A 22,263-nucleotide genomic window follows, 5' to 3' on the forward strand; every position below is an offset into this window, starting at 1 on the left:
GTTATGTTGAAACTTTCATCCCCCCTACAAAAATGATTTTGTTTAATTATAGACTTTAGTCAGAACTACAAATTTTTCAATTTATTTTATTACCACTTATGCTGCCAAAAAATTTAAAACTAAATCCCCCATTAAGAAAATTTGTTTTAAGACTCCTGTTTATTTACCTTCCCCAAACAAAAGGGGGAAAATCAAATACAAATCACTTGAAAATGTAAATTTATCTACAGGTAGTTAAGTTAAGTAAATTAAATACACTTGAATAAATTTAACAAACATTTTTCCCAACACCTACTAAGCTTCAGCAGGAACAGCAGCAGAAAGTTAAATTTATTTTGAAAACCTGTTAAAGGATGGAAGTGGGTGAGTGTTTGTTTGACAGTTAACATTCACCGCTTGGAAGTAATTTTCGGTTTAAGAGTGTCAACACTTCAATAAAAAGTGTAAAAGTGATTAAACATTCATATGCAAAGCTACAAGATTTGTTGGGTTTTCTTATTTTACTTTTAAAATTTATTCAAATCTTTATGAATTTTTTATGCGGGATTAGTGCAAAACTCGTAAAGATACAATTAATATGTAAATGAAAACACTGTGTAGAATTATTTAGTCATGAAGCAAATACGAACATAACTAGAACTGAACTAGAACTGAACTAGAACTGAACTAGAACTGAACTAGAACTGAACTAGAACTGAACTAGAACTGAACTAGAACTGAACTAGAACTGAACTAGAACTGAACTAGAACTGAACTAGAACTGAACTAGAACTGAACTAGAACTGAACTAGAACTGAACTAGAACTGAACTAGAACTGAACTAGAACTGAACTAGAACTGAACTAGAACTGAACTAGAAATGAACTAGAACTGAACTAGAACTGAACTAGAACTGAACTAGAACTGAACTAGAACTGAACTAGAACTGAACTAGAACTGAACTAGAACTGAACTAGAACTGAACTAGAACTGAACTAGAACTGAACTAGAACTGAACTAGAACTGAACTAGAATTGAACTAGAACTGAACTAGAACTGAACTAGAACTGAACTAGAACTGAACTAGAACTGAACTAGAACTGAACTAGAACTGAATTAGAACTGAACTAGAACTGAACTAGAACTGAACTAGAACTGAATTAGAACTGAACTAGAACTGAACTAGAACTGAACTAGAACTGAACTAGAACTGAATAGAACTGAACTAAACTGAACTAGAACTGAACTAGAACTGAACTAGAACTGAACTAGAACTGAACTAGAACTGAACTAGAACTGAACTAGAACTGAACTAGAACTGAACTAGAACTGAACTAGAACTGAACTAGAACTGAACTAGAACTGAACTAGAACTGAACTAGAACTGAACTAGAACTGAACTAGAACTGAACTAGAACTGAACTAGAACTGAACTAGAACTGAACTAGAACTGAACTAGAACTGAACTAGAACTGAACTAGAACTGAACTAGAACTGAACTAGAACTGAACTAGAACTGAACTAGAACTGAACTAGAACTGAACTAGAACTGAACTAGAACTGAACTAGAACTGAACTAGAACTGAACTAGAACTGAACTAGAACTGAACTAGAACTGAACTAGAACTGAACTAGAACTGAACTAGAACTGAACTAGAACTGAACTAGAACTGAACTAGAACTGAATTAGAACTGAACTAGAACTGAACTAGAACTGAATTAGAACTGAACTAAAACTGAACTAGAACTGAACTAGAACTGAACTAGAACTGAACTAGAACTGAACTAGAACTGAAATAGAACTGAACTGCAACTGGACTCGAACTGTACATGAACTGAACTGGAAAGGTTGTGAAAAGCAGATTCTAAAGCAAATAGCTGAATATGTATGTATCTATATTAGTTTTCAGTAATAATAAAAGATAATAAAGGATCCTAAAATATATTTATCCTTTTTGGAATTCTGACATGAAAATTCTACAGGTCTCCCACAAATTGCTAAAAATAAACTTCAAAAATCTCATTTTAGTTTCCTCAAACTATAAAGCTTTTACAATTAAATATTCATTCCATACTATTTGTTTAACCAAGATTCATACCTTCCTCAAACTGTTCATTACTTTACTTATGTATACAATCAAACAACAATAATAATCTTAATTTGTAATCAACATTATCATTAATTACAGCAACAATACTTGACAATGTTGAATGAACAAATCGTAAGTACAGCAAGTACACCTCCTTCTTCTCCTTTGGCTGTTATCGCAAGCACTACAAACTATTATCGACGAAAATCTATTTACATAACTCAATAACAATTGAGTAACAACAACAATGAGATGAAAAACAAGTTAACAAAACAATAGAATACAGATGATGCTGATGATGATGATAGAAACAAGAAAAACTTACCTGACTCAATTTATCCTGACTATCAATGATGTCGATAAATAGACGCATTCTATCGTCAAGTATTTGAAAACCATTACGTGGTTGCATAAGTAAATTTTGTACAGCCTCTCGAATGCTGCCCGGAGTTGTCGTACACGAATTACTATCCTCATTAAAGCCGTTGTTGCTGTTATGGAAACCATTGTTACTGTTGCCGGCCAGCTGTTGCTGTTGTTGCATTAGTTTTAATTGTTGGGAATGTTGACGTAATGCTTCCGAACATTTACGCAAGTAATCATAGGAACCTTTTGATTTATATTTATCAGCCATTTGTTGAAAACTATCCAAGATTTCATTGAAATCTGTCATTAGGGGAGCTGTGGAGGGTGTCGAAGTATTAGAGGTATTATTGGTCGAATTGGCGAGGCTACAAATCGAACTGTTGCTGTTGGAAGTTGGAAAATTTTGTCTTATAGTGGGTGAAGTGGCTAAGGGAGAAGTGGAGTTATGAACACGCAATTCCGAAGGGGCGGCCAGAGTTTTAAGGCTGCCCGAACTGTGTGAGTTGACCACCACTTTACTGGGACTTAAGGCCTTTAGATCTTCACTCATTAAACGTAGATTGTCTGAAATTTGATGGAAACTTTCCGAGGTGGTAAGAGAATGTTCCAATTTTGTGGAACCTTGAGCTGTTGGCGCCGCAATCTGGCTTGGTGGTGCCGCATTACTGGTAGTAGAAATTGTTGATTTTGGTCTTCTTCTAGAAGGTGGTCCATTGTTACCGGGTGTACCCGATGTTACATCGGGCATTTGTAAAGGTTTGGTTATGAAAGAGTCTAAAGTTTGCGAGTTCACTATTTTAGGTTTTTCATCATTTTCGGGTATTTTATTAGAGCGTATGGCATCCAAAAATAGTCTTAATTGGTCCGAGGGTGTAGGTAAAGATTCTGGTTCCTTAAGAGGTTGCTGTGTGATGGCAGCTGCTGGTTTTTGTGGTACTTGCTTGAGAGGTGAAGAGCTTTTCTTTTCCACTGTATCTACTAAAGAATTTCTTTTTATGGTATTAGTGTTGATCACTTTTTGGTTTGCTTGTGTTGTTTTGGGTTCCTTAATGGGTTTTAATACTTCTTCGGGTATATTTTGTTGATACTCCGATCTCATGGAGCTTCTTATATTGTCTAGAAACATTTTGAGTTGTGTAGAAGGCGATTGTGTTTCCGCCGTTTGATTGTTGAGCGAAGCTAGGGACTTACTGACTATTTCTTGGGAAATCATGCTAGAGGAAAAATTTCCCGTGGACTTGGACATAGGTATGGGTTGATTATTGTGCGTTTGTTCCAAATTAGTTTGTGAATTATTGACACTGGCTGTACTGCCCATTTGTTGCTGTTTAGCCAAGTGCTGTTGGCGCTTAAGTTCGGATAACAGCTTGGCTTGTTCCGAATACTTGCGCACACTTTCTGTTATAGTTCTTAATTGTTCCGAATAGGCTCTTAATTGATTTTCCAAATAGGCTTGATCTGGCCCCGCACCACCAAAAGCATAAGACATGGGTCTTTCAGTTTTTGACCAGTTGTTGGTGTTATTTTGATTACAATTGGATTTAAGGTCTTCTACACTAAAACCATTTTCTAGGTTATTGGTTTCTACAGGTCTGCCATGAAAGGTTACCGAGTGTCTCATGGTTCCTTGATTAGGGGGTACGTCTGAGGTATTTACCGCATGTTGCCTTATGTTGTCTATACTAGTGCTTTTCTTGCCTTGAAATTTGGCCGCCTCTGAAGGTTGGGGACTGCCCACATTGCGCTTGGGTTGGGTACCCGGAGCAAATCTTCTTATGGGTATAGGTGGTGGTTGGTAAGGAGAAACCGGGGTATTGGGTTTGTTATTTGCCGGCAAGTTATTAAAACGTTCAAGACTTCTGGGTCTTTGGCCATTAGTGGTAGTATTGGGTGCGTTTGGGCCTAGTGGCGGGTTAGAGGCATGACTGAGATTGGAGCTTAAGGGCCTGGGAGTACTGTGAGAGCGTCGCGGTACGATAGGTCCATTTACAGGATTTGTGGAAGCAGTGGTATTTATATTCCTATGCAAAGGCACAGGTGGACAGTAGGAAGAGTTTGAGCTATTATTATTTGGAGTTTTCAAAGCTTTATGGGGAACGTTTGAAGGAGCCGTTGCTTGCGTAGGACTTTGTCTATATTGCTGTAAAAGAGCAGCATAAATGGCCTCTTTATCCATATTAACATGATTGTTTGAGGTCGTTGTATCGCTAAATTTCGTTGTAGCCGATGCAGTTGAGGAGCCCGAAGAATTTACCATTGAAACAGCCTGTCTTAACTGCTGCTGTTGGCGGGTTAATTGCAATAATCTCTGTTGCTGCTGCAGTGTCAATTGTTGTTGACGCAGCTGTTGTTGTTGCAAATGCAACTGCTGTTGCTGGCTAGAAGAATAATCCACAAATCCAGATGAACATGAAGAGGAAGTCGATGATGAGGGAGATGTAAGCTGTTGTATGATTGTTTCCTTTGTAGACACATTAACACTTCCTTGTATAGAAACAATGGCACCAGAGCCCAAAACAGTACTGGCATAACCACCAGAATTTCCAATTGAAGACTGTGGATGCTGCTGTGGTGTTTGTTTATTCTGACGATAACGTTGTGGTTCAGCATATTCGGGTATTTCATGCTGTGGCTGCTGTTGGAAACTAAAGGCTGTTGTTGTTTTTATGTTGTCCGTAGGCGAAGGACTATTCAAAAATGGATTGTTACCCTTTAAGGCTATGGGTGCTGCAGTTGTGGCACTCGTTGTCACAGCCGTGGTTAGGGGTGGGGGTGACGGTTGCAACATACTTAAGGCCGAATTGCCAGTGATGGTTACCGCTGATTCTTTGATATGTAAGTCTAGTTCATCATCCAGCATGTAGTTTAAAGAACAGCCACCATTGGGTGTTGTTGCCAATGATGATTCCTTTGAACCAACTTGTGAGTAAGTAGTATTGGAATTGGTGGACATTAGTTGGTAGGGTTTGGCATATGTTACTTCAATATTGTTGCTGTTACTCATGTTTCCCGTTACAATTGAGCTTAATTTATTTGCATTTCCTAAAGCTGTGTTATTGGCGGGTTTATGTTGTTGCTGATGTTGAGTTGTAGACATAGAGTTTTCTCGTTGTTGTTGCTGTTGAGCAGCTGTGGCAAGGCCACCATTAAGTGTAGCAGATGGAAAACCACTGATGCGAAATCCATTCATTTTGTTATTACCGTTAGCATGTATTGTCGTTGTCGCCGTTGTCGATTCCGAGACCGTTTTATGTTCTTGGTATTGCTGCGAATTTCTTTTATTTTTACTATACGTTTTGCTATTTGTTAAACAACTTTTTGTTGTCATTGTCACATGATAAACATAAAAACGAGAGCGTTATACAAATATGTACAGCATACACATACGCCAACTATATAGTATTAAGTATTAACATTTATATGGGGAAAAAATCCTTTTTTTTTACACATAATCTGAACTGATTTAAAAAAATACATATATCAGCCTTTAGTAGAAGAAATAAACACTCATTCACTCTGTGCCACCACACATTTAAATCGTGTTACCACGCAGTTGAACAATTTTTCCATCAATTGCTTGATTAACACTATCACACTTGTCGTCGTTGTTGTTGCTACAGCAGTACTTGTAGTAGTAGTAATGGTGTTGCAACATGCACTTTTTCCCATATACATACATGCATACATATATATTTTTTAAATTATTGTTGCATAAGTCCAATTATTGCTTTAAAGTGTATTACGAGTATTTTTTCTCCTCATACTAGCAAAGTTTTCGTTGACTATGTCTGGTTTTTTTTTCGAAATCGTAATTTCACTGGTAGATCTTGATTGGCACTTTTCACACACATATACAACACTTTTATATATACAGATTCATATACATTTAAATACTCTTATGTATTTAATATATATTCACATAGTAGTCGATGTTTTTTAAAGTTGATATTTTTAAAACTGTTATTTATTCACTATAAATGCAAATTTGTAGATTTTGTTTTGAACTAAAGAAAATTTATGGATTTATCTTTTATAGAAAAATATTTTTTTAAAGTTCTTCAGTGTTTAGTCTGGAGTTTGTAAGCGAGAATTTATTTTGAGGTTCGTAGGACCATAAGTATCTACTTATAAAAAGGACTAAAAAACTAATTAATTATATTCTTTAAACAACAAAAATTTCAGCAACAAATAGAATAATTTGTAATTTAGTGATATTTTACTCCACGGTTCTAAGGACCATATTAAATTTAAGTAACAATAATATGAGTTAAGGCTCGAGGGAGCATAATAAATCGAAAATATTTTAAGTAAGATAAACTGTTTCAAATTGAACACATAAGACTAGAACCCAGTTCTAGTTCAGTTCTAGTTCAGTTCTAGTTCAGTTCTTGTTCAGTTCTAGTTCAGTTCTAGTTCAGTTCTAGTTCAGTTCTAGTTCAGTTCTAGTTAAGTTCTAGTTCAGTTCTAGTTCAGTTCTAGTTCAGTTCTAGTTCAGTTCTAGTTCAGTTCTAGTTCAGTTCTAGTTCAGTTCTAGTTCAGTTCTAGTTCAGTTCTAGTTCAGTTCTAGTTCAGTTCTAGTTCAGTTCTAGTTCAGTTCTAGTTCAGTTCTAGTTCAGTTCTAGTTCAGTTCTAGTTCAGTTCTAGTTCAGTTCTAGTTCAGTTCTAGTTCAGTTCTAGTTCAGTTCTAGTTCAGTTCTAGTTCAGTTCTAGTTCAGTTCTAGTTCAGTTCTAGTTCAGTTCTAGTTCAGTTCTAGTTCAGTTCTAGTTCAGTTCTAGTTCAGTTCTAGTTCAGTTCTAGTTCAGTTCTAGTTCAGTTCTAGTTCAGTTCTAGTTCAGTTCTATTTCAGTTCTAGTTCAGTTCTAGTTCAGTTCTAGTTCAGTTCTAGTTCAGTTCTAGTTCAGTTCTAGTTCTAGTTCAGTTCTAGTTCTAGTTCAGTTCTAGTTCTAGTTCAGTTCTAGTTCAGTTCTAGTTCAGTTCTAGTTCAGTTCTAGTTCAGTTCTAGTTCAGTTCTAGTTCAGTTCTAGTTCAGTTCTAGTTCAGTTCTAGTTCAGTTCTAGTTCAGTTCTAGTTCTAGTTCTAGTTCAGTTCTAGTTCTAGTTCAGTTCTAGTTCTAGTTCAGTTCTAGTTCAGTTTTAGTTCAGTTCTAGTTCAGTTCTAGTTCTAGTTCAGTTCTAGTGCAGTTCAGTGGTTCGAAGGACAATATTCCCATATTTCCATGAATAATAACAATATAACCGTTTATACCACAAATCAATTATTTACTAAAATAAATCGAATCGAATAACATTTAAACATTATCAAAATCTCTTTAAATGTAAAATTTGTTCACTCATCCTAAAACTAGGCAATACAATTCTTACCAAAAACAGCCTAAAAACATTCAAATAACAAATTAGTTATGCAGACACATTTATAAATAATTAAAAAAATCCAAAAAACTAAACTAATAATAGACACAGTAATGGATAAAGTAAATAAAACAGTGAAATCTAGTTATAATGGATAATATTACTAGAGAAACTTTCAAGATTTTTAAATATTTGCTTGATTTTTCAAATCAAAGTAATTTCTAATGCAAATGTCCTTGGTTGCCAAATTTTTGTCTTTTAACATTTCAAATTGTCAATTATTTTTGGAAAATTTTACTAAACTAAACAATTGAACTCATTACATCACATGCAACTTTTTATTATTTTCATTTACAAAGATTTTTCTTTACTGACATCAATATTTTCAGAATAAATAAAAATTCAATTATTTAAAACAATAAATAATTCAACAAAATGGTTTTAAACAAATATGTGTGTATGTACTGCTATTGAATTTATATAAAAATTAAACTAGATAAAAATTTGTTAAGATTTTAGTTTATTTTATTTAAGAAATCTTTTAGGGGAGTGAGAAAATAACTCATGTTTTAAATTTTATGAGAAAAAACTCTTTGACAAGTCTCTAAAAGCAAAAGTCTTTGGAGATATGATTTCGACAACATTAAAATAAAACTACATATACAATTTGTTTGAAGTAAAAAACTATTTTATATCCTTGACCAAATAAAATAATATGAAAAAAAGTGTTAGATTGTGATCAACATCATGGAGATGATGATTTCCCTAGAAATTTCCACATGACCTAAGTTGGGATGAAAGAATTTGTTGTTGACAAGTGAAAAAATCAAATAAAAGTTGAAAGTATGAATGTATAATATTATCTAGTTTAAAGTTAATATAAAATTTAAGAGATTTGTTATAAATTTAATTAAAATTCAAAAGATGGTAAAACAAGAATATGAGTTCTAAGGACCATCAATAAAACAAAATTTTCTTAGTTATAGCAAGAATGAGATAAATCTTCTATAGCAAAAAAGTGAAAGTGCTCATTTTATGACAAATTTTCTATAGAAAATGCTGCTCATTTTATGACAAATTTTCTATAGAAAATGCTGCTTATTTTATGACAAATTTTCAATAGAAAATGTTGCTCATTTTATGACAATTTTTCTATAGAAAATGTTTCACATTTAAAGACAAATTTTTTATAGAAAATGTTGATCATTTTATGACAAATTTTCTATAGAAAATGTTGCTCATTTTATGACAAATTTTCTATAGAAAATGTTGCTCATTTTATGACAAATTTTCTATAGAAAATGTTGCTCATTTTATGACAAATTTTCTATAGAAATTGCTGCTCATTTTATGATAAATTTTCTATAGAAAATGCTGCTTATTTTATGACAAATTTTCAATAGAAAATGTTGCTCATTTTATGACAAATTTTCTATAGAAAATGTTTCACATTTAAAGACAAATTTTTTATAGAACATGTTTCGCATTTGATGACAAATTTTCTATGGAAAATGTTTCGCATTTTATGACAAATTTTTTATAGAAAATGTTGCTCATTTTATGGCAAATTTTCTATAGAAAATGTTGCTTATTTTATGACAAATTTTCTATAGAAAATGTTGCTCAATTTATGACAAATAATCTATAGAAAATGTTGCTCATTTTATGACAAGTTTTCTATAGGAAATGTTGCTCATTTTATGACAAGTTTTCTATAGAAAATGTTGCTCATTTTATGACAAATTTTCTATAGAAAATATTGCTCATTTTATGACAAATTTTCTATAGAAAATGTTGCTCATTTTATGACAAATTTTCTATAGAAAATGTTGCTCATTTTATGACAAATTTTCTATAGAAAATATTGCTTATTTTATGACAAATTTTATATAGAAAACGTTGCTCATTTAATGACAACTTTTCCATAGGATACGTCAATTTTTCTGTTCTAAAATTTGCTCATTTTTAATATTTTTTTAAGAAAATGTTCCTTTTTATTCTAAATTAAATTTGTAACTTTCCCTACTAAATAAGTACCAACTTCCTAAAACAACTTTATTTATAACTTCTCCTTAACACTTCAGTTTCTGTCTTAAAAACGTTTTTTTTTTTGCGAAAACATTGTTTTTTCTATGCGATTTTCTATTCTAGTTGTTGAACTATTATTCACACGTGCCTGTCATAAGGATGTTGTTAAAATATCAACAACTCCATCACAAAAACAATCATCATTCTTAAGGCAAATTAAGTGAATACAGGCTGCATTTATTACTACATACAACTTGAACAAGTACATGCAAAGTGGAAAAAAATTGAAAAACGAAACCTATACAGGAATATTTTTTCATTTATACACTCTTACCAAATTACACTACACTTTAACAAAAGTATGCAAAACATTTTACAGCTCAGAAAAACCTGAGTTACTTGACTGCTGGCTGGCTGACTGACTGGCAGATTTAGGTTAGAAAATTTTTTGTTTTTTCCGGCTTCATTTCTTCACATCCTGGTTTTATGCACAAACTACAACAACTCTACTTACTGATATGCAATGATTTTTTCTAGGTATTTGTTTGCAACTCCTAAAGCTATGCTATGATTTTTGTTGTTTAGACAATAAACAGGTATGCTATTCTCTATAGCATACAAGTTGTAGTAGCATATTCATTTTTTTTACTCCTAAAACTTCTTGAAATTCCTCATCGGTATAAAAAATATTCTTAATGTTTTGTTTAAATTATACTTATGGTTTGTAGCTGCTGTTGTTGTCGTTGTCAGACATTTCTGGCTGTCAGTTTTAAAACAGCAACAACAACAGCAATAATGACTAACATAACAATACCTGTATTAGAAGTAGAAACTAATACCTTACAAAATACACATTGCTCAAAGTCAAGTCATTTATGCTCCAAGAATTTTTCAAATCACATACCAAAAACTTTTGAAATTAACAAAAACAAAAAAAACTTTAAATCTAAACAACTGTTTATTAAGAGAAAATTTTAAATTCTTTCCAACAAACATCTAGGGTATGAAAGGTAGACTAAATTTTAGTAAGTTTTTAATATTATAAAAACATTTTCATAGCAAAAAATTGCTCATTTTATTAAAAATTTTCCATAGAAAATGTTGCTCATTTTATGACAAATTTTCTATGGAAAATGTTGCTCATTTCATGACAAATTTTGTATAGAAAATGTGCCTCATTTTATAAGAAATTTTTTAAAGACAATGTTAATCATTTTATGATAAAGTTTCTATAGAAAATTTTGCTCATTTTATGACAAATTCTGTATAGAAAAAGTAGCTTTTTTTTATGAAAAATTTTTTATAGAAAATGTTGTTCATTTTATGACAAATTTTCTACAGAAAATGTTGTTCATTTTATGACAAATTTTCCATAGAAAATGTTGTTCATTTTATGACAAATTTTCTATAGAAAATGTTGTTCATTTTATGACAAATTTTCTATAGAAAATGTTGTTCATTTTATGACAAATTTTCTATAGAAAATGTTGTTCATTTTATGACAAATTTTCTATAGAAAATGTTGTTCATTTTATGACAAATTTTCTATAGAAAATGTTGTTCATTTTATGACAAATTTTCTATAGAAAATGTTGTTCATTTTATGACAAATTTTCTATAGAAAATGTTGTTCATTTTATGACAAATTTTCTATAGAAAATGTTGTGACAAATTTTCTATAGAAAATTTTGTTCATATTATGACAAATTTTCTATAGAAAATTTTTTTCATTTTATGACAAATTTTCTATAGAAAATTTTGTTCATTTTATGACAAATTTTCTATAGAAAATTTTGTTCATTTTATGACAAATTTTCTATAGAAAATTTTGTTCATTTTATGACAAATTTTCTATAGAAAATTTTGTTCATTTTATGACAAATTTTCTATAGAAAATTTTGTTCATTTTATGACAAATTTTCTATAGAAAATTTTGTTCATTTTATGACAAATTTTCTATAGAAAATTTTGTTCATTTTATGACAAATTTTCTATAGAAAATTTTGTTCATTTTATGACAAATTTTCTATAGAAAATTTTGTTCATTTTATGACAAATTTTCTATAGAAAATTTTGTTCATTTTATGAAAAATTCTCTATAGAAAATTTTGTTCATTTTATGAAAAATTCTCTATAGAAAATGCTGCTCAGGTTATGAGAAATTCTCTATAGAAGATGTTGCTCATTTTATGACAAATTTTTATAGAATATGTTTCTCATTTTATGAAAATCTTTATGAGAAATTCTCTACAGAAAATGTTGCTCATTTTATGACAAATTTTTTATAGAAAATTTTTTTTCATATTATGACAAATTTTCTATAGAAAATTTTGTTCATATTATGACAAATTTTCTATAGAAAATTTTGTTCATTTTATGACAAATTTTCTATAGAAAATTTTGTTCATTCTATGACAAATTTTCTATAGAAAATTTTGTTCATTTTATGACAAATTTTCTATAGAAAATTTTGTTCATTTTATGAAAAATTCTCTATAGAAAATTTTGTTCATTTAATGAAAAATTCTCTATAGAAAATGCTGCTCAGGTTATGAGAAATTCTTTATAGAAGATGTTGCTCATTTTATGACAAATTTTTATAGAATATGTTGCTCATTTTATGAAAATCTTTATGAGAAATTCTCTACAGAAAATGTTGCTCATTTTATGACAAATTTTCTATAGAAAATGTTGCTTATTTTATGACATATTTTCTATAGAAAATTTGTCTCATTTTATGAGAAATTTTCTATAGAAAATGTGTCTCACTTTATGAGAAATTTTCTATAGACAATGTTGCTCACTTTATAAGAAATTTTCTATAGAAAATGTTGCTCACTTTATGAGAAATTTTCTACAGAAAATGTTGCTCACTTTATGAGAAATTTTCTATAGAAAATGTTGCTCACTATATGAGAAATTTTCTATAGAAAATGTTGCTCATTTGATGACAAATTCTCTAAAGAAAATGTTGCTCATTTTATGAGAAATTTTTTATAGAAATTATTGCCCATTTTATGACATTGTTTCTATAGAAAATGTTGCTTATTTTGTGCAAATTTTCTATAGAAAATATTGCTTATTTTATGACAAACTTACTATAGAAAATACATATTATATTATACATTTTTCTATATATAGAAAAAAATGCTAAAATTTAGCTAAAATAATATTTCATTTAAAAATTATTTTAATTTTTTCTATTCCACATAGAAATACTCCAAATAAAAACTATTACATTTACATGTAGACTCTTCTAATACCTTTGTAATACTTCTGTCAATATTACTTTACAAATGGTAAACATTTTTTAAAAAGTTTTATTTTCTTCTTTTTTTAGTTTAACATACATTTACAATTCAAAAACAAATGAAGACAAAACTAAAACGATAACCAACAATAGAATGAAAAAAATTAAAATGGAAAATGATTTGCCGGAAACCAAAGGGCCTAAATAGAGAAATAAACACAAACTGATGATAAATATAGATGATGACAAACAAACATGGTATTGTTGCCACTAGAGAGATGTAAAGAAAACCTGGATTTAAAAAAAAACTCATCATAGTAATAATAAAAACAACAACATGTGAATTAAAAAAACAGAAAATCATACATCTACTATTATGGCTTAAGCAAATAGGAGCAGAAGAATAAAAAAGAAAAAAATAATTTATGGCATGATTTTAGGGGCATATAAAGGAAAAAATTTAGCACAAATTTACACTTGACAACTACAACAACAACGACAATATAAATTCTACTTAAATCTTTTCTTTCATTCTTCTTAACAATCCCTATCACTTGGGTTTAGTTGGGGTTTTCTTAGTTTTCTATTGTTTGCTTGGGATACATATACAGAAAGAATCAGGAAGAAAAAAACAACCACAGGAAAGAAGAAAATTAAGCACACTTTTAATAGGAAAAACAAGAAAACAAAAAGAAAATCTTTATTAATATTTCATATACATATGTATGTATTTATTTACCTCTAAAGAAAACGTCATACAAATAAAATCTTTATTAAAATAGAAAATTAAATAAAAATTCATATTTTTGAAAAAATACACTTTTTTGTTTCCTTTAGTTTTAAGACAGAAATATGAAAAATCTTCCATAAACTTTTATAACACTAATACAAAATGTTCAACACTTTGTCAGGCTTTCAGTTCAGACAGAAATGAAAAGAGAGCAAGAAAAAAAATTATATAAAAGAAAAGAAGAATATGGTTCATATCAAAATGCCAGACAAAAATGGGTTGACAATATGAAGTATGACGATGGCACCAACAGCAGCCAACAGCCAGCAACTCTATTGTTCTATTGTCCGTCTATCCTGTTCTGTCTGTAGTTGGCCAAAAGATGAATTATAAATCTACCTTTTGTTTTACCGGAAAACAGGAAGGAAGGCAATGTCTAAGGACTTTAAGGAAAATTAAATGCTAGATTAAATTGCTAGTGAAATCCCAAAGCTTTTGGTATATAAAGAAAAGCTTAAAAATTTTGAAATTATTATTTCTCATTATATGAGAAATTTTCTAAAGAAAATGTTTCTCATTTTATGAGAAATTTTCTATAGAAAATGTTTCTCATTTTATGAGAAATTTTCTATAGAAAATGTTTCTCATTTTATGAGAGATTTTCTATAGAAAATGTTACTCATTTTATGAGAAATTTTCTATAGAAAATGTTACTCATTTTATGAGAAATTTTCTATAGAAAATGTTACTCATTTTATGAGAAATTTTCTATAGAAAATGTTACTCATTTTATGAGAAATTTTCTATAGAAAATGTTTCTCATTTTATGAGAAATTTTCTATAGAAAATGTTTCTCATTTTATGAGAAATTTTCTATAGAAAATGTTTCTCATTTTATGAGAAATTTTCTATAGAAAATGTTTCTCATTTTATGAGAAATTTTCTATAGAAAATGTGTCTCATTTAATGAAAAATTTTCTATAGAAAATGTGTCTTATTTAATGAAAAATTTTCTATAGAAAATGTGTCTTATTTAATGAGAAATTTTCTATAGAAAATGTGTCTCATTTAATGAGAAATTTTCTATAGAAAATGTGTCTCATTTAATGAGAAATTTTCTATAGAAAATGTGTCTCATTTAATGAGAAATTTTCTATAGAAAATGTGTCTCATTTAATGAGAAATTTTCTATAGAAAATGTGTCTCATTTAATGAGAAATTTTCTATAGAAAATGTGTCTCATTTAATGAGAAATTTTCTATAGAAAATGTGTCTCATCTTATGAGAAATTTTCTATAGAAAATGTGTCTCATTTTATGAGAAATTTTCAATATAGAGAGATATTAGGAGAAATTTCAAGGCCAAATTATAAAACTCATTTAAAGGACATTTAGGACAAAAAAGGAAACACAAACATACGTGTTTAGCCTTAATATTTTTGAAATAAAAGAATATACTTTAAAAAACATAAACCTGTACACATAAATAGAAACCGTAAACCCCCAAAACATTTAAATATTTCTAAAGCAAAACCCAAAAAATTCCCAAAAAAAAATTAAAAATTAAACAAAGTTTTTATTGGTAAAGCAAATAAACTGAATCCTAAGAAAGAAAACCATGTACTGGCAGTTGAAGGAGTTTACTGCCACAAACAAAACAAATAAATAAAAGGATTCCAATATAACCTGTAAAAAAGGAGCGAAAGACAAGTTGAAATGAAATGTGTCTTATTATTTCAAAGACATTTCTGACAAGGAGTTGTAGTTACAGATCAGTGGTTAGAATCTAAAGAATGGCAGGGGTGAGTGAACATTATAATCAGTTTACAAATGAGAGATTTTATACAGAATTATTTTCACTTTTTCTTCGTAACATGTTCCAGCAGATTAATACACACGTTCATACGTAACTAAGAACAAACTGATGGTTTAGTGAATAATTTTTACTTAATGTTGTTTTGCTGGTCGTTTTCCTGGAAATCCTTTAAGTAAACTTAACAGGTGAGAAAGACACACACAAGCAAAGTTCTAACTTAAAGGTGAGTTAGTTAAAAGTGTAAATATTCTCTTTTTCTTCTCATACACTCACAGGATTTTATTTTATTTATGGTATATTTAAGGATTTTCTTGTACAGGTACATATGTATGTGTGTTTGCAAGTGTATGAGAGTGTGTGTTTGTTTGCCACTAAAATTACTCTAGGGTCAGTATTAGCTAATGAAATGATTTGTAGTTTCTTAACTTTATGCAGAAGGGGAAGAAATACAGTGTTACCAAGAAAACTAATGGCAGAACGGAAGGAAGTTATATAAAGGATGTAGTTAGAACTATTCATGTTTGAATGTGTGGAAATTTTTGCTTGATTATTATAAAGGTGGGAGGTTTACAAACCCTAATAAATCTATTTTTATATTTATATATTCTATCAAAGAAAATATCCTTAATTGAAATTAATAGAATTTGCTGAAAATTATGTTAATTTATTGAACAGTGAAAACATCTTTTCAATTTACCTTTTTATTTAAAAAATGTATTTTTAAGTTTTCATTTCTTAATAAAAGAAAAATTCATAATTTTTTAATGAAAATTAGTATATTTTTCCATATTTCAAAAGGAATATTATTTATTGTATCATTTTCCCCGGTTCTTATACAGGTTTACAATTACTATAATTAAGACCTTTCAAACACGATTGATTGTTTAACTTTTCAATTACCAGAAATTCTTTTTATACACTTTCCCCCCTAAACCAACAACTTGTTAATTAATTCAATTAATAAACAAAAACAAAAAACCAACAACAAAACATTAATTAAATAACAACAAAAATAAAATACAAATAAAAGTTTTGCAGCAAAAAGGTAATAATACTAAAATGAACAAAATAATAAAGCGAAACCCCTGAGAAACTATTAAACATTAACATTTCAAAAAAATAAACAGCCAAGCAGAAAAAGAGGAAAATGCCAAAAAAAACTACAAAAATATTAAGAAATATTCGACATTTTAGTGAATGGATCCTACAAACATACAACTTTAAAAGAATCCTTATAAAAACAGCAAAGGAAAGGAAGCTGTTGTTAAAAATTTGTTATTTCCCAAAAAAAAGAAACCCCAAAAAGGACCAAATATTATAAAAAATCTCTATGAAATTTTCTATTATAGAAAGGTGTACGAGTCCCTAAGTAACCTAAAGAAACGAAGAAAAAACACTACTAAAGAGAACCTGTTAACTGTTGTAGTTAAAGAAGTACATGAACAAAATACCTGTACAATCGTTGTATGTTGTCTTTTTGTCGGTGTAGTTGTATGTTAAGGAAACCACAAATTTCCGTCATCATCAACATCATCATCATGACTTTCCTCAACTTATCTTTTGGCCATGTTTAAACAGCAACAAGGAAGAGCAACACCCATAAGTCCCAGCAAAAAAAGGTTCCATAGTGTGTTTAAGTGTAGTATGAAATGGTAGTAGTGTCAACCACATAACTAATACACAAGTATATTTAGTTGTAATAGTAGTAAATGTGAACGCAGTATGAGTAGAGCTTAGTATCCTTTTGGGTTTATTACTAATTGGTTAAACTAAAAATTGTTGTTACATTTAATAGAGACTTTTTAGTTGTTTTTTTTTTTTTTTTGCTCCCATTTTCTAGGTTTACTTTTGTGGGTTTTCCTTTTCTTACTTCTTTGTGATGAATGTAAAGAAATACATCAATTAAAGGACCTAAAAATCGTAGCACCAGAAACCACTAAAGCCATTGGTTAAACAAAGAAAAGCACCTGCTAAGGGGGATACGAAGTTATAATGGAAAAGAAAACTGAATGGACCCAAAAGGAAATTAGTTGGAAGGGAAGAGTAGCGAACACTGACTAAAGAAGGAACAAACAACACTAACTAACTAACTAAACTTAACTAACAACTAACTAACTAACTAACTAACAACTAACTAACTAACTAACAACTAAACAAACTAACTAACTAACTAACTAACTACTAACTAACTAAACTAATAACAACTACTAACAACTAACTAACTAACTAACTAACTAACTAACAACTAACTAACTAAAACTACAACACCTACTAACTACTACTAACTAAACTAAAAACACTAACTAAAAAACAACCACTAAACTAACAAAACGAACTACTAACCAAACTAAACTACTACTAACTACTAACTAACTAACTAACTAAAAAACTAACAACTAACTAAACTAACAACTAACTAAAAAAAAAAACTAACTACACTAACTAACTACTAACTATAACTAACTAACTAACTAACTAACTAACTAACTAACTAACTAACTAACTAACTAACTAACTAACTAACTACTAACTAACTAACTAACTAACTAACTAACAACTAACTAACTAACTAACTAACTAACTAACTAACTAACTAACTAACTAACTAACTAACTAACTAACTAACTAACTAACTAACTAACTAACTAACTACTAACTAACTACTAACTAACTAACTAACTAACTAACTAACTAACTAACTAACTAACTAACTACTACTAACTAACTACTAACTAACTAACTAACTAACTAACTAACTAACTAACTACTAACTAACTAACTAACTAACTACTAACTAACTAACTAACTAACTTAACTAACTAACTAACTAACTAACTACTAACTAACTAACTAACTAACTACAACTAACTACTAACTAACTAACTAACTAACTAACTAACTAACTAACTAACTAACTAACTAACTAACTAACTAACTACTAACTAACTAACTAACTAACTAACTAACTAACTAACTAACTAACTAACTAACTAACTAACTAACTAACTAACTAACTAACTAACTAACTAACTAACTAACTAACTAACTAACTAACTAACTAACTAACTAACTAACTAACTAACTAACTACTAACTAACTAACTAACTAACTAACTAACTAACTAACTAACTAACTAACTAACTAACTAACTAACTAACTAACTAACTAACTAACTAACTAACTAACTACTAACTAACTAACTAACTAACTAACTAACTAACTAACTAACTAACTAACTAACTAACTAACTAACTAACTAACTAACTAACTAACTAACTAACTAACTAACTAACTAACTAACTAACTAACTAACTAACTAACTAACTAACTAACTAACTAACTACTAACTAACTAACTAACTAACTAACTAACTAACTAACTAACTAACTAACTAACTAACTAACTAACTAACTAACTAACTACTAACTAACTAGCTAACTAACTAACTAACTAATAACTAACTAACTAACTAACTAACTAACTACCTAACTAGCTAACTAACTAACTACTAACTAACTAGCTAACTACTACTACTAACTAATACTAACTACAAATTTTCCAAAAATTTGAGATTTTTCAAAAATTTGCTATTTTAGTAAATTTTCGAAAAAATTTCCATTTTTAATAAATTTTCGAAAAATTTTCCATTTTTTAATAAATTTTCGAAAAATTTTCCATTTTTAGTAAATTTTCAAAAAATTTGCTATTTTTATTAAATTATCGAAAAATTTGCTATTTTAAGTAAATTTTCGAAAAATTTGCTATTTAAAGTAAATTTTCAAAAATTTGCTATTTAAAGTAAATTTGCTATTTTTAGTAAATTTTCGAAAAATTTGCTATTTATAGTAATTTTCGAAAAATTTGCTATTTTTAGTAAATTTTCCAAAAATTTGCTATTTTTAGTAAATTTCGGAATTTTTACTAAATTTTCCAAAATTTCCTATCTTTAGTAAATTTTCCAAAATTTCCTATTTTTAATAAATTTTCCAAAAATTTACTATTTTTAGTAAATTTTCCCAAAATTTGCTCTTTTTAATAAATTTTCTCTCAACAAAAAGTTGTTGTATTTGTTTTGCTATTCTTCTGCTGTATAACAGTTTCTTCTTTTTATTTTAAGTTTAAGAATTAAAACATTAAACATTATTTAATGCTCTCAAATAAATTAACAAAAAGCGATTTGATTTTTGTTTTCTGTAACAACTTTACATTGAAATTTCATCAATTTTCTTCTACTTGTTTATTGAAGAAGAATTTTCATTGCGTTTTACATCCTGTTTATTTCACTTTGTTTCTTGTTAAACTGTTTTAGTTGGAGTTTTCTCAACTGTTAAAGAATTTTTTGTTTATAAAATTGATTTTTGCCTTTTAACTCAGTTTCTTACTTTGTTTTTAAAAGTCGAAATTCCAAAGATTGTTGTTAGAAAATAAAGAAAATTTTCGAAAAGTTATTCTTTGTTTTCCTGTACTTTACTATTTTTGAAGTTTTTCCTTTTTTTGGGGAAATTGTTTTTTTTCTTGTACATTTTCTTAACGCAAGTTGTTGCATTTCAATTGATGATTGCTGGCGTTTTCTTTTCTACTTTCTTTCCGTTTTTATTTGTATTATTTTTACCTTTTTTGGGGGTTTAAGTTTTTGCTGAGGAAAGGAGAAAAGGTGTTATTAATCGTTTTAACTTGTTCTTTCTTTTTTCCGGTGTTGCAGTTTTTTTTTTTGGAAGATTTTCAAATCTATTGTGTTTCAATTAAATAGAAATTTGTTTCCGAATTTTCGTTAGAAAAGGAGTAGTGACATGTAGTAACAAGTTTTTGTTAAGAATTATTTGCTAAAAGTCAAAGTTTTGTGCAAGTTTTTTTTGTGTTTTCTTCGAGTTTTTATTATTTTGTTAAAAGATTTTCTACTTTCTGTTAGAATTTTACGTTTTTCTTTTCCTTTTTGTATTTTCCTCAATAAAAAGTTAATAAACTGGAAAAGGTTTTATTCTATTTTTGGTCAAAATGAACAAGAAAAGAACATTAAAAGTAAAATTTTATTTGTGTAAAGTGTGAGTTTAGTAGGTGTTTGTAAGGATTTTGTTTATTTTTTTTCTATTTACTTTTCAAGTTAGAAACTTAACTAGAGATTTTCATGCCTGTTTAATGGTTTATTTATAATAATTTTTATTATCCTTGTAAAGATTATTGCTTCTTGTTGTAGGTTTAAGCGGATTTTTTTAGGGTTCAGGGTTCATTTGTATAATTATGAGAGATTTTAGGAGGTATTATGAGGAGGGTTTTTGTTATTTTGTAAATTCTGGAGGGATATTAAGGGGATGTTAACCTTAAGAAGTAAAATGAATCCCAGAGAGAGAAAGAGAGAGAGAGAGCGAATTGTATGGATAGAAATAAGAAGTGGTCGAGAGTTCTGAAATTGCTCTCTTGAGTAGCTCTTGTTTAATTTGACAACAATCTTCTTGGAGTAATGCCGTCAATTCTTGGTCTTCGATACTTTTATGGGATGTCCTGATACGCACGCACAACGCATCTCTCGATGGAATGACATTTAAGTTACCCAACATCTATAGTGAATAGTTACGACATTTATCGTGAAAATGTAGTATAACAGTTCCCTCTATAGGAAAAATGTGTATATAACAGTTTTTATGGTTCAATTGTATTTGTAAAAACGTTGTATAACAGTTTTTTTCTAAAGAAAATTTGTATATAACAGTTTTTTCTATGGAAAGTTTTTTTGTATAACAGTTTTTTTTAATGAAAAAATGTGTGAAAAAGTTTGTTTAAGAAAAATGTTTGTATAACAGTTTTTCAATAGAAAAATGTGTATATAACAGTTTTTCATAAAAAAATAAAGAAATTAGTTTGTATAATAGTTTTTCCTAATGAAAAATATGCGTATAAAAGTTTATACTATAGAAACACCTATGTATAACAGTTTTTTAAGGAACATTTTCCTGAAACAATTATTTTTTAATAGAAAAACAGGAGTATAACAGTTTTTCTTAAGAAATCTTTGTAATGAAAAATTTCTGTATAACAGTTTTCTTTTCTATAGAAAAATATTTGTATAACAATTTTTTATGGAAAAAACTGTTATAAACGTTTGTTCTGTCGAAAAATTTATGTATAACTGTTTTTTATAGAAAATTTTTGCTATACAGAAACAGGGAATAGTGTGTATAACAGTTTTTTCGTATAGAATTTTTGAATTTGTGTATAACAGTTTTTAATATAAATGTTGTGTAACAGTTTTTTATAATAAAATAGGTGTATGACAGATTTTTCTGTTGAAAAATATGTGTATAACAGTTTTTTTCTATATAAATATTTGGGTATAAGACTTTTATCTAAAGACAAATTTCTGTATAAAAATATCTTCTAAAGAAAAAAGTGCGCAGAAAGGAACAAATTTCTAAGTTAAAACTTTATAATATCAGTTTTTTTCTAAAGAACAACTTTCTTCAAAGAAAAAAATAGTATAACAGTTACTTAAAGCTTCTTATATAACAGTTTATTCTAATGAAAATATGTGTATAACAGTTTATTCTAACGAAAAAAAATGGAAAAGCTTGTGTGCAACCGTTTTTCTAAAGAAAAACATGCTTTTAAGCACAAATTTTCGTATAACAGTTTTTCTAAAGAGAAATTTTTGTATAACTGTT

General features: G+C 28.7%; 2 protein-coding genes across 2 annotated transcripts in view; both read right to left on the reverse strand.

Annotated features, from left to right (window-relative positions):
- Positions 1 to 2,394: 2,394 nt before the first annotated feature.
- Positions 2,395 to 6,386, reverse strand: LOC119612258 (dystrophin-like; the record flags this gene model as incomplete). The annotated part of the gene is made up of 1 exon (XM_037968021.1): positions 2,395 to 6,386. A coding segment is annotated over exon 1 (3,369 nt), but the record flags the coding sequence as incomplete, so codon positions are not given.
- The window catches only part of LOC119612259 (dystrophin-like), a 45,418-nt gene continuing 29,541 nt past the window's right edge, over positions 6,387 to 22,263 (reverse strand). Inside the window, exon 6 of the mRNA XM_037968022.1 lies at positions 6,387 to 6,406. Coding sequence (XP_037823950.1) covers positions 6,404 to 6,406 — 3 coding nt within the window. The 3' untranslated portion in view covers positions 6,387 to 6,403. The remainder of the gene's footprint in view (positions 6,407 to 22,263) is intronic.

This window comes from Lucilia sericata, unplaced genomic scaffold (genome assembly GCF_015586225.1).
Source record: "Lucilia sericata isolate MDLA Ls3-8-SP2 unplaced genomic scaffold, ASM1558622v1 Contig001640F_arrow, whole genome shotgun sequence".
NCBI classification, from domain to species: Eukaryota; Metazoa; Arthropoda; class Insecta; order Diptera; family Calliphoridae; genus Lucilia; species Lucilia sericata.